The sequence below is a fragment of the Lampetra planeri genome, chromosome 1 (genome assembly GCF_965212315.1).
Source record: "Lampetra planeri chromosome 1, kcLamPlan1.2.h2, whole genome shotgun sequence".
NCBI lineage: Eukaryota > Metazoa > Chordata > Hyperoartia > Petromyzontiformes > Petromyzontidae > Lampetra > Lampetra planeri.
This window is the reverse complement of record NC_136107.1, coordinates 29,284,974-29,297,436: the sequence shown is the minus strand read 5'-3', so window position 1 is coordinate 29,297,436 and position 12,463 is coordinate 29,284,974. Positions and strand designations below refer to the sequence as shown.

At 52.4% G+C, this 12,463-nt stretch overlaps 1 protein-coding gene across 3 annotated transcripts in view; it reads right to left on the bottom strand.

Moving 5' to 3' along the window:
* The window catches only part of VWA3A (von Willebrand factor A domain containing 3A), a 167,509-nt gene that overhangs the window by 135,948 nt on the left and 19,098 nt on the right, over positions 1-12,463 (bottom strand). For all 3 annotated transcript variants that reach the window (XM_078598274.1, XM_078598292.1, XM_078598284.1), the window contains 2 exons: positions 11,116-11,193; positions 9,169-9,223 (listed from right to left, as the gene is read on the bottom strand). In XM_078598274.1, the coding sequence (XP_078454400.1) occupies positions 9,169-9,223; positions 11,116-11,193 (133 nt within the window). The remainder of the gene's footprint in view (positions 1-9,168; positions 9,224-11,115; positions 11,194-12,463) is intronic.

Sequence of the window (12,463 nt, the reverse complement as noted above, 5' to 3'; positions counted from 1 at the left end):
TTATGAGTTGGTTTATTCACCATGGCATTGGTGGCCAGATGTTAACTACCTTGCCTGGTAAACAGGAGGTCGTGGGTTTGATCCTGACCCTGACGCCTGCTGTATATTTGGAGTTTGCATGAACATCTCTCTCTATGTACACATGAATTTTTCTCCGGGTCCTCCGGTTTTTCCCTCTACATTTAGAATCAAAAACACGCGTTTAAGAGTATTTGGCCACTGTAAATTTCCACGTGATAAGCCACTTCGTTGAGCTATCATTTTCGGTCAGGTCACATCTGAAAAAGAGCTACATAGCTCAGTGGGCCTTTACCTGGTAAAAATAAAAATTGCGTAAATAGTTTTAGGTAGTGTGTAGCGTTGTAGGACCATAAGAAACGACAGAGGCAAATGGGGGCTCTCATCCATCGGTGTGAAAGACAATGGCTGATGATGATGGTGACATAGAAGGGAAGTGTATCTTTCTATCACGATGAACATGATGTTCCAGAGGTCTCAACAGGTATTTTATTTATTTATTGACGGTTGTTGTCAGCCGTGACAAAATAGCAGGCCTCGTGCGACACAGCTGCAAGCTTATTGACTTTTCCCCGCCTGCCATCGCTTCACCAAATGAATCGTGAACATTTCCCAAACGGCCCTCGCAACGGGATAGGCGTGCTGCATGTGCGTTTAGATACACGGTGGCGAGCGCTTTCCTCCGTCCCCTCCGCCTGTTACAGGAAGCAGGTGCGAGCAGATTCAATGGGTCGCGGGTGCGTCGCGACGCATCACAGTCAGCAGAGGCACCTGAAATATTCTCCGCATACATCGCCATCAATTCCACGAGAGGGTGGCTGTCTACAAATCCGCATTTTGAAATGTGAATTGTCACACAAAATAGCCCGTGATGTGGTTTTAGGGCTGCCGATTATCTGACGTACATTCAAAAACTTTACAAGTACTCTCTAAACTATACACATACGTAGTTATAATATTCAACACTATAGATGAGGGAAAGTTATAATTGTTGTTATCTCTGGGGGCGCCACGGTGGCGAGATGTTAACTACCTCGCCTGGTATACAGGAGGTCGTGGGTTAGATCCTGACCCTAACGCCTGCTGTACATTTGGAGTTTGCGGTGTCTCTTTCTCTCCGTGGTCACGGGGATTTTTCTGCGGGTCCTCCGGTTTTCCCTCCACATTTAGAATCAACATCAAGCGTTTTTGGCTGCTACAAATGTCCACGTGACAAGCCACTTTGTTGAGCTATCGTTTGTGGTCAGGCAGCTTCTGAAAAATAAGTTAATACCTCATTTGGGTTTTACCTGGCAAGATAAAAAAATAGTTTAGTTTCATTTGTATATTTTATCTTTCCTTTACTTTGCACTCCTATCGTTTTTTTAGCATTGTTTTTTGTGACCCACCCCGACTGGACATCTGTAAAAAAAAGAGCTTTGCAGCTCATCAGATTTCTCCAGGATAAATAAAGATTTTGATTATCACCACGATCCTTCATGGTCCTGCAATGCCACCACGTACAATCTGTATCGCCCATGGCATGCTCTCTCCTTAGGCTGCCATTCCATCACCAGTCTCTTCAATCTACTGTCATCCATTCTATCGGTGTGTGTCATTTCGACTCACTTTTATTTTTGAAGAGAGTAGGCCATCATGTGCCAGCGTTATGGTCCGAATTTGCCGAATTTTGTAAATGTCCTACCCTGTGATAGCCTTTCACTATAATCAGGGAAGCATACCAAAAATACTAACGCTGGGAGTATTTATAGGATCCCTGAACGTACTGGAAAATATCTACTTGATGATGAACCTCTGAATCCACTAATCAACATGCAAAAGTAAATACGCAATTCCCAGTCCCTATACAAGTGTAATGTAGTAACTCGGTGGGAGACGACTTCACGGGTAACACACTCTTTATTTTACCAAACTCGTTCACAGGTGACTAAGACCTACTTTGTATCTCGGGTGACAAACACCCACTTAGTATCTCGGGTGACAAACACCCACTTAGTATCTTGGGTGACAAACACCCACTTAGCTACCCTGGCGACTAACGCCCACTCAGCTACCCTGGCGACTAACGCCCACTGAGCTATTCGGGTGACTAACACCCTCTTAGCTACCCTGGCGACTAACGCCCTCTTAGCTACCCTGGCGACTAACGCCCACTGAGCTATTCGGGTGACTAACACCCTCTTAGCTACCCTGGCGACTAACGCCCTCTTAGCTACCCTGGCGACTAACGCCCACTGAGCTATTCTGGCGACTAACGCCCACTGAGCTATTCGGGTGACAAACACCCTCTTAGCTACCCTGGCGACTAACGCCCTCTTAGCTACCCTGGCGACTAACGCCCACTGAGCTATTCTGGCGACTAACGCCCACTGAGCTAATCGGGTGACAAACACCCACTTAGCTACCCTGGCGACTAACGCCCTCTTAGCTACCCTGGCGACTAACGCCCACTGAGCTATTCTGGCGACTAACGCCCACTGAGCTATTCGGGTGACAAACACCCTCTTAGCTACCCTGGCGACTAACGCCCTCTTAGCTACCCTGGCGACTAACGCCCACTGAGCTATTCTGGCGACTAACGCCCACTGAGCTATTCGGGTGACAAACACCCTCTTAGCTACCCTGGCGACTAACGCCCTCTTAGCTACCCTGGCGACTAACGCCCACTGAGCTATTCTGGCGACTAACGCCCACTGAGCTATTCGGGTGACAAACACCCTCTTAGCTACCCTGGCGACTAACGCCCTCTTAGCTACCCTGGCGACTAACGCCCACTGAGCTATTCTGGCGACTAACGCCCACTGAGCTATTCGGGACACTCCCTGCCCGGGGTGTCCGTCTTGACTGTGGGTCCCCAGGCCGACCCACGTGGGCGTCGGACCCCGGGTCCCACAGTCTCGCCTCCGAGCCACACAGGGCCCCGGTCCCCACAAGGACGGCGGGACTAGGGGTCTCGGGGCACCTGGTCTTCAGCTCCGTCTTCTGGTCTTCAACTGGGTAACTCTCCCCGAGTGCTCTCGCGCGTCCCCCTTTATACCCCACCTGCGGACGTCGCTGCGAGCACCCATCTTATTCGACCAATCACTGGGCGCTGGCTACGATCCTGTTTTCCCACATCTCAGCGTGCCTCACCACCCACACCGCGCCGCCCCGTCATCTGTCACTCCCGGCGCGCGCGTCCACACCACGCCCACAACGCGTGCCCAACCCCGCACCCCGCGCCGCCCCGTGATCCATCACTGTCACAGTCGGCGCACGTCAACACCACCACTACATCACCCCCTACCACATAGCTCGCAGCCGACCCGGCTGCTATAAAAATATACAAACCCCCCTGTGTGCCCCGTAACACAACACAACAACAAGAACAACAACTAACGTAACAACACAACACAACGCGAACACTACCATCCGCAACCATCAACCAATGCCACCGCGACAACAGAACAATATATACAATCCGGCGAGTGACAATAGCAATGTGTATGCAGAAAGAAAAATAAATGGAAATTTTTTTTTTTTTTTTTTTTTCTCTCTCGACTCGTGCAGCGTCCCATTCTTTCCGAGCGTCCCTACAACGGGACATTACCCCGGCAGAGGGGAACACCGGGCGAGCTCGGTGTCGAAAAAAAATGTCTTCATGAAAATTGTTGTGCCCTAGCCCGAGTCCGCCTTGCCGGTCCGTCGTACGGCACCAGACACGGTTGAACGTCCGGTGGTGCCGGCAGTTCAGGAAGACATTGGCCAGGCATCGAGGACCCGTGCGTGCCGCGGGGTTCAGGTTCCCGACGGTCAGCAGCCGTCAAGCCCGAGGCACCTGGGGGTGGGTCAGGTGGAGACACGTGAGGAGCAGCCTGCGACACCTCCCTCCCCAAGTCGACGGTCACATCACACGCCCGGTCGTTACGGCACAGAACGGGGTCACACGGTGCCGCATAGGGCTTCAGTCGGGAGGGGTGCACGTACCAACGGCGTTTTTCCCATTTAATCTGTATACTCTGGGGTCGTGCAACCCGCACAATTTCCACCGGTCCCCTCCAAGGTCTCAACAATTTGGGGGACGTAGCCAATGGTGCATGTGGACAATGCAGCCAGGCCTCATCGCCTGGTTTCCAATCATGCGTATGCACCCTCCGCCCATGCAATCTCTCGTTCGCGATTTGCCGAGACCGCGAATTCAACCTCGCCGCCTCCCGCGCTTCAGTCAATTTGGCGATATTAAATTTGATGTGGTCTGCCAATTTTGATTTTGCACGTGGCTGGGAAATCCCCAGTTGGACGTCCATGGCCGGATCGGCCTCCCGCCCATACATAAGAAAAAATGGGGAAAACCCCGTCGCCGCATGAGGGGCCATTCGATAGGCCGCGAGTACCCCCGGCACCTGTAAGTCCCAATCAACCTGATCGTCGCAGACCTGTTGGCACAGCATAGACGTAATCGTCCTGTTCAGACGCCCAACCATCCCGTCAGTCTGCGGGTGGTAGGGGGAAGTACGCACTTTCATTGTACCCAACAGGTCGCACACCTCGCGCAACAAAACGCTCGAAAAATTCTTTCCTTGATCCGTCAGCAAGCGTTCGGGGGCGCCCTTGTCCAAAACATAACCCTGGACGAAGGCGTCCGCCACCGCTGCAGCCGACTGGTTGGCGAGTGGCCATGCCATGGGCCATCGGGTGAAGTATTCTACGCCAACCAGCAGGAACCTATTTCCCCTCGGTGTAGCAGGAAAGGGCCCCAAGATGTCCAACGCAACCAATTCGTTTGTGCGCGAAACTTGAATGGATTGCAGCGGTGGATTAGCTGCCAATGGTGGCGGTTTTCTTTTGGCGCACCCTACGCATCCCTTAAGAATGTTCGCCACGTCGTTACCCATCCCCGGCCAATAATAGTCTCGCTGGATTAGGGCGAGCGTTTTGTGAAAACCCAGATGCATGAGCCGTTCATGAGCTGCCAGAACGACCCTACCCCGCATAGCAACAGACACAACGAGCACGTGACGCCGGGACATGTTGTCCCACTTCATCAAAAGGCCCTGTCTGCACACCCAGGAACCGACCCGCGCATCCCCTACCTCGGGAGCGCCAACTTTTCGACGTAGCGTAAGTAGGGAGCTGTCGGACATTTGGAGACGGCCCCACTCGATGAGGGGCAACGACAACAGCGAATCCCTCCCCGTGGGAGCGTCGACTCCCAATTGCACTTTGGACAAGTTAGCAGAACCGGCACACAATGAGTCCAACCACTCTGTCCCCTCATCACTTGGAGGATGCGACTCGACAGTGAAATCCGCTTGAGCCACGAGCCGTTCCTCAACGGGTAGCGGCGCGGCGTGAGCCAGCACCGTTCCCTGCGCAATTACGGCCGGCCGCAACCCCGTATTCAGGACCCTTACGAACGGCTCACTGTCCCCTCTCACCATGGTTTGAGCAACCGCTAAGTCGAGGCCCCTTCTGGCCCTGTCAGACGGCCCCAACAGCACCCCCTGTGCCACCGCACCCACCTCGAGTGGCTTCCTCAACCGAAGGGGTACCAACATTTGCGATCCCGGGGGCACCCGTACAGTCTGAGTTGGCAGCGCCTGCACCGTCGCACAAACCGTGCGTATTTTGGTAGGGCTCGTCAAGAACGCAACCCGCCGACCTGACGGAAGCTCAATGCAGGCCTGATCTATGAGAATTTTGATGGGCATTTTGGACAAAAAGTCCGTACCTAGCAAACAGGGAACGGCCAGCGATGATGATACAAAAATAGGGCCCGCCAATTTGACGTCACCAATGCAAATAGTCGCCCGAATCTGGCCGATGATTCCCAGGGATCCCCCATTCGCCGCATAAAATGGCACGTCCACTGGCAGAAGGGGTCTACTTTTGACGGGAAGAATGTTATAAATAAGGTCCGAAATTATAGTGGCCGACGCACCCGTGTCCACAAGCACCCGGACCTCAACCCCGTCAATAAACCCCGTTACCACGGACGACCCGGCCGACGCAGCCACTATCCTGTGGGCCAATTCGGACCATTCGACTGCTTGCGGGCCGTGTACGGACCCCCCTCACCGAAATGAACCCCCGGCACCCAGCCGCGAACCCCCCACCGCCAAGCGGCGACCCGAATGTGCCGTGTTTGTGGACCGAGCGTGTGAGGTGCCGCGACTTGCCGGGTTTTGTTGGGATGCCTTGTGGGCCTGGTCGTCGTCCCGACGTGGTCCTGTGGCGCGCTGACGCGGGGCCCGGCACCCGGCTGCGACGTGACCCCGAAGGCCGCAGTTGTAGCAGACGACGAGGGACGTCGTAGGTTTCGGTTGCTCCAGCTTGCGGGATGAACGTGTGGGCGAACGACCTCCCGTTCTCCACTCCCCCGGACGCGATGCAGCGAAGGCCTGCTCCTGATCCGCAGCTGGCTGAGGTTCGGCGATCGTGGCGGCCAGTACCGCGTTCCCCGCCAATTTGCAGACGACCCCCGGCTTGCGTTTGAGGACCTCGTACGCGTGAATGCTCGTGGCGATCGCCAGGGAGCAGATATCCATTTCGTCCGCCACATTGATGGGGACCCACAACTCGTGGGCCAACGCCAGCAGCTGCTCCGTCACCATGGCGTCCTTCCCCTCCTTATCCATGCGGGGAAAAGCTGCGTCCGCCAAGGCGAGCAGTGCCGTGCGATAGGCGAGCGTCGTTTCTCCAGCCACCTTCCGCCGATCGTAGAACTGGTGGCGACACGTGGAGGGCGGTCCGAACACCTTCGCCATCAGGTGTAGTGCGGCCTGGAGCGTAGAGCGGGACGACCTTGCAGCAGATGTGAAGGCTGCAAGCGCGTCGTCGTCGAGCATCGCTGGCAACGCACGCAGGGCAGTGATGTCGGACCACCCCGACATCTCCTGATGAGCGAGGAACCTTCGTTGGAAGGCTCCCCAGTCGCCCCCATCCGCCTTGAACGCCGACAGCGCGGGCAATCTTTGCTGGAGGACCCGATCGTCGTCGACGTCGGAGAGATTTTCCCGCGCTCCGCTGTAGTTGTGTAAAATGTCGGCTCGGTTGTCAGGCGCAAAATGGAGAGCTCCGGCGCGCGCTGATGACGTGGGCTGCGCTGAGCGGAGGTCTCCGGCCACGTGGTGTCCGTGCTTCCCGCCAATCGATGGCGGCCCCTCAAAAACGGCGGCAACTTCCAGACTTTTGGCGCGAAGCGCCTTTTGGCGGGATCCCTCCAATCTCGCTTTCTCCACCAACCCCGCAGCCGTTTTTTCGCTCGCCGGAACGGAGATGTCCGCCAAGACAGCGGCGGCGGCGAGTAGCAACTCCGCCAACCTGGAGTGTGCGTCTTGGAGGCTGGTGTCGGAGGCGAGCGGAGCGTCGGCCATCACCGCGAAGTGCTGCATCGGCGGCAACTCCTCGTCCTCTCCTCCCGAGGTTGGTGTCCCCGGTACGCCGTCGTCTTCCCGACCTCGCTCGTGGGTACGGGTAGTCTTCCTCGTGTCCATTCTTCTTGAAGACAGGTTCACTTCTGACGCCAGTTGTAATGTAGTAACTCGGCGGGAGACGACTTCACGGGTAACACACTCTTTATTTTACCAAACTCGTTCACAGGTGACTAACACCTACTTTGTATCTCGGGTGACAAACACCCACTTAGTATCTCGGGTGACAAACACCCACTTAGTATCTTGGGTGACAAACACCCACTTAGCTACCCTGGCGACTAACGCCCACTCAGCTACCCTGGCGACTAACGCCCACTGAGCTATTCGGGTGACTAACACCCTCTTAGCTACCCTGGCGACTAACGCCCTCTTAGCTACCCTGGCGACTAACGCCCACTGAGCTATTCTGGCGACTAACGCCCACTGAGCTATTCGGGTGACAAACACCCTCTTAGCTACCCTGGCGACTAACGCCCTCTTAGCTACCCTGGCGACTAACGCCCACTGAGCTATTCTGGCGACTAACGCCCGCTGAGCTAATCGAGTGACAAACACCCACTTAGCTACCCTGGCGACTAACGCCCTCTTAGCTACCCTGGCGACTAACGCCCACTGAGCTATTCTGGCGACTAACGCCCACTGAGCTATTCGGGTGACAAACACCCTCTTAGCTACCCTGGCGACTAACGCCCTCTTAGCTACCCTGGCGACTAACGCCCACTGAGCTATTCTGGCGACTAACGCCCACTGAGCTATTCGGGTGACAAACACCCTCTTAGCTACCCTGGCGACTAACGCCCTCTTAGCTACCCTGGCGACTAACGCCCACTGAGCTATTCTGGCGACTAACGCCCACTGAGCTATTCGGGTGACAAACACCCTCTTAGCTACCCTGGCGACTAACGCCCTCTTAGCTACCCTGGCGACTAACGCCCACTGAGCTATTCTGGCGACTAACGCCCACTGAGCTATTCGGGTGACAAACACCCTCTTAGCTACCCTGGCGACTAACGCCCTCTTAGCTACCCTGGCGACTAACGCCCACTGAGCTATTCTGGCGACTAACGCCCACTGAGCTATTCGGGACACTCCCTGCCCGGGGTGTCCGTCTTGACTGTGGGTCCCCAGGCCGACCCACGTGGGCGTCGGACCCCGGGTCCCACAGTCTCGCCTCCGAGCCACACAGGGCCCCGGTCCCCACAAGGACGGCGGGACTAGGGGTCTCGGGGCACCTGGTCTTCAGCTCCGTCTTCTGGTCTTCAACTGGGTAACTCTCCCCGAGTGCTCTCGCGCGTCCCCCTTTATACCCCACCTGCGGATGTCGCTGCGAGCACCCATCTTATTCGACCAATCACTGGGCGCTGGCTACGATCCTGTTTTCCCACATCTCAGCGTGCCTCACCACCCACACCGCGCCGCCCCGTCATCTGTCACTCCCGGCGCGCGCGTCCACACCACGCCCACAACGCGTGCCCAACCCCGCACCCCGCGCCGCCCCGTGATCCATCACTGTCACAGTCGGCGCACGTCAACACCACCACTACACAAGCACGGTTGGCTACGAAATAACTTGAACATACATACACACAAATTAGTGTAACGAACCTTGTGCAGTGAAATGAACCCACGGTGGCATTCACTTCTGTGCCTCACCCATTCCACTTTTGGAAAATTACAAAAGATAACATTAAGTGTTTGACCTTCCGTCGTCAAATGTACATTTAATACACAGTACCTTCCTGCTGTCTTGCAACAGCCACTTGATCCTCTGATGATAAAGGGCAATCATTCTGAAAATAAAAATCAACGCTGGACGGTGAGGATCGATGCGCGCACGCACTCAATCGCGCTCACGTTAATGATTATCGCTACGCACATCCACACGTGTTAGGGAAATGTAATGTTTACTTGCATAATTCCTTTTGGTACAGTCACAGTCGTGACATTGGAAGTCAACACTTGTTCTATGAATAAAATCACCCCCGTCATAGGAATATGGAATTTCCATCACTGTTTCAGGGTTGTAAAAAGGAAATGAGCAACACCTTAACGCTCATTGTGCGATGTTTTGTACAATGTATCAATGAAGACGATCGTGAAGAGGCTTTCCGGCTAGTAACTAGTTAACACGTATTAACCGGCACTTGCCCTTAACCATAACCGCAGTGCTCCGCTCTGTCACCTCATCGTACTTGTCAATGAGCCACATCTCCACACCTCGCAGGTAACGGCGAGCCCTATTTCATGAAAAAAATACCGCCTTACAAAAATAAAAGCGAAGACCATGGAGGCTGTGCGGTGACGCGTTGTGTTAACACTCGCGTCTTCATCCTAGACGTACCCACAACGTTACGTTACGTTACCAAAAATACCACTCAACGCAGTAAACTTAAACACAAATGACAGAGTACAATAAGATGCAGTTCACTATACAAACAAATAAAAATACTGTACATAAATAATATATTGTACTCTACAGTTCAGTATATTTATTTAAGCGCGACACAAAGCGGTTCCAGGTGGAGGCGAAGGCTGAGAGGTTACAGATAACGAGATAAGACGAACAATTATGCTGTCAGCAACGTGAGTGGGGTTGAGGTGACGCAAATCAGGTAGCGGTGTTCATAATAACGCGACGACAGATTTGCGAAACGTCGTCAAAGGGAGAGACATATATCGGGTATGCTTTGTTTCACAAAAAAATATATAAATATACAGACATATATAAAAACTAATGCACAGCCAAAATTTATCCACGGAAACTCCCGACTGTCTGCAGCCATTTCATGAATAAAAGGAGTTGTGCAGGCAATGCCTCCATTCATCTAAGCCTTTCACAATCACCGGCCATGGATGATGATAATGGATTGATGGAGCTGGTGATGATTATCAAAACAAGCAATCTACTGGACATCAGCACAATAACGTGGCTTTATGTACGATTTATCGTAGAAAGTTGTGTGTATATATTAATATATACAATATTAAATATGCTCTTGACCCTTTTCCCGTTCCAAGACGTCTGCAAGTCGCAGGGTGTGGTGGTGTCCCATTCACCGCTGAATCTCGGAACGCGCGAGCGGCTCGACGTTAATGTTATTTAGAGAGACGTAGTCGTGCCGTTGTTTTTAAAGACGTTATCGCCGAGAACCGTAGCGACACGACCGCCGCACTCTACGATAGCCGGTGCCAAAACTGCCACGCGCCCTCCCCCGCGGCCTTGTGGGAGCCTCGGTAACGATAAAGTTTTTTCATTTTTTGTTTTTCTTCGGGTTCCGTTCCGATGATCTGTACATATACAACACCGGAGCGGAATTGGAAGAAAAACTGCATATATTATCAGAGCACGTTTGTTTGCATGTTCACCACAAGTACGTGTGGTTAATGCAGACTTGATTCCTTGCAAAAGGTTTCTATTTGGTGTTTGAACATCTTAACACCTCCTGTTTTATTGCCAGACAGGACAAAATCTATTCTTTTTTTATACCGATGACAAGTATGTTATTGGAACGGGAAAGGGTTCAAATTGCCATACATACAGAAAATTGTCTGTCGCAACATTTTTTTTTGTCCAACACATTATTGAACGTCATGCAAAATTAGACAAATTATGTCAGACGGCTTATGAGTATCACTGCCTAATCATGCGCGATTTAGTTGAAGACAAATGCAGTTCACTTACTGGTGCAGTTTGGTTTCGAACTCGGCAATGACATCAGCACTGAAGTGTAAATGCTCCTGCATGTCTGGCCCAGGGCTCCTGTTGAAACACAAAACAGCAAATGACAGCGCAGAAGATTCACCCGCCGCCCAGTTCATCGGCGGCATTGCAGGTGCACGAGCTGTCAAACAGCAAACTGGATGCATATGCAATTAAAAATAAAAAGTCAGAAAAAGTATTGCAAGCACAATCTTTCCTTTTTTTTTACTACCAGCTAACTTTTATAATCTATCTACATTAAACTTCTTGGCACCATACGTAGCCAAACTTGCTGGGAGAAGGACAATAAACAAAAAGACAAGAAGTAGGTCGAAAGAATGAGTTTCCAATCTAGATGATTTAAAAGTGCATAGCTCCAGTGGCTTCCTAACATCGCGTTCCAGACGGCCGCTGAAAGCGCGTGATGTGGTGACCGTCTTTGTTTGATGGCCAGCCAAAAGCTGCCGCTGTGAGGATGACCAGAGTTTGTGTGATGGTTTACATTCCTTGACGAGATCACCAAGGTGTTGTGATTCATTTGTGGCAAGCACTTTGTGTGTAAGGATTGCGACCTTATAACGAATTCGTTTGGCAACCGGAAGCCAGTGCAGCTCGGCGAGCACTGGCCGGACATGGTGGGAGGCCTTTGTGAATTAATGTCATCACAAAAATGTGCACCTTTTTGGAACATGTCTTTTTTAATGTTCTGCTGGGTTATCCGGAAAGCCTCACAGAGTCTCAAGACTCTTTTTCAGGAGGATGCTGCAATGTTTTTGCAGAACGGGGGCGATGTTATGTAATCCCAATTTTGGCATTGCAGTGGCCAGATTTTAACTACCTCGCCTGATATAAAGGAGGTCGTGGGTTCCATCCCGACCCTGACGATGCCTCTATACTTGGAGTTTGCACGTCTCCCTCTCTCTCTCTCCCTGTGTTCATGTGGATTTTTCTCCGGGTTCTCCGGTTTTTCCCTCCACATATAGAAACATGCGTTTCGAGTATCTGGCTGCTATACATTTCCACATGATAAGCCACTTTGTTGATGTATCATTCGTGGCCACGTCGCTTCTGAAAAAGAGCTATATAGCTCAGAGGGCCTTACCTGGTAAAAATAGTTTAGTATCTTGCTGGTACATTTTCAGCGTGAGATGTTTAGTGAATACCAGCAGCAATGAGGGAAAGCTGCAGAACTCCGGAGAAAACTCGCGCATAACAGAACAAACTCCACGCAAATAGACGCCCGAGTCAGGCATCAAACCCATGGCCTTCTTGCCGTGAGGCGCAAAGTGTTACCACAACGCCAACCCTGCTGCCCCAGAAGGTGTTCATA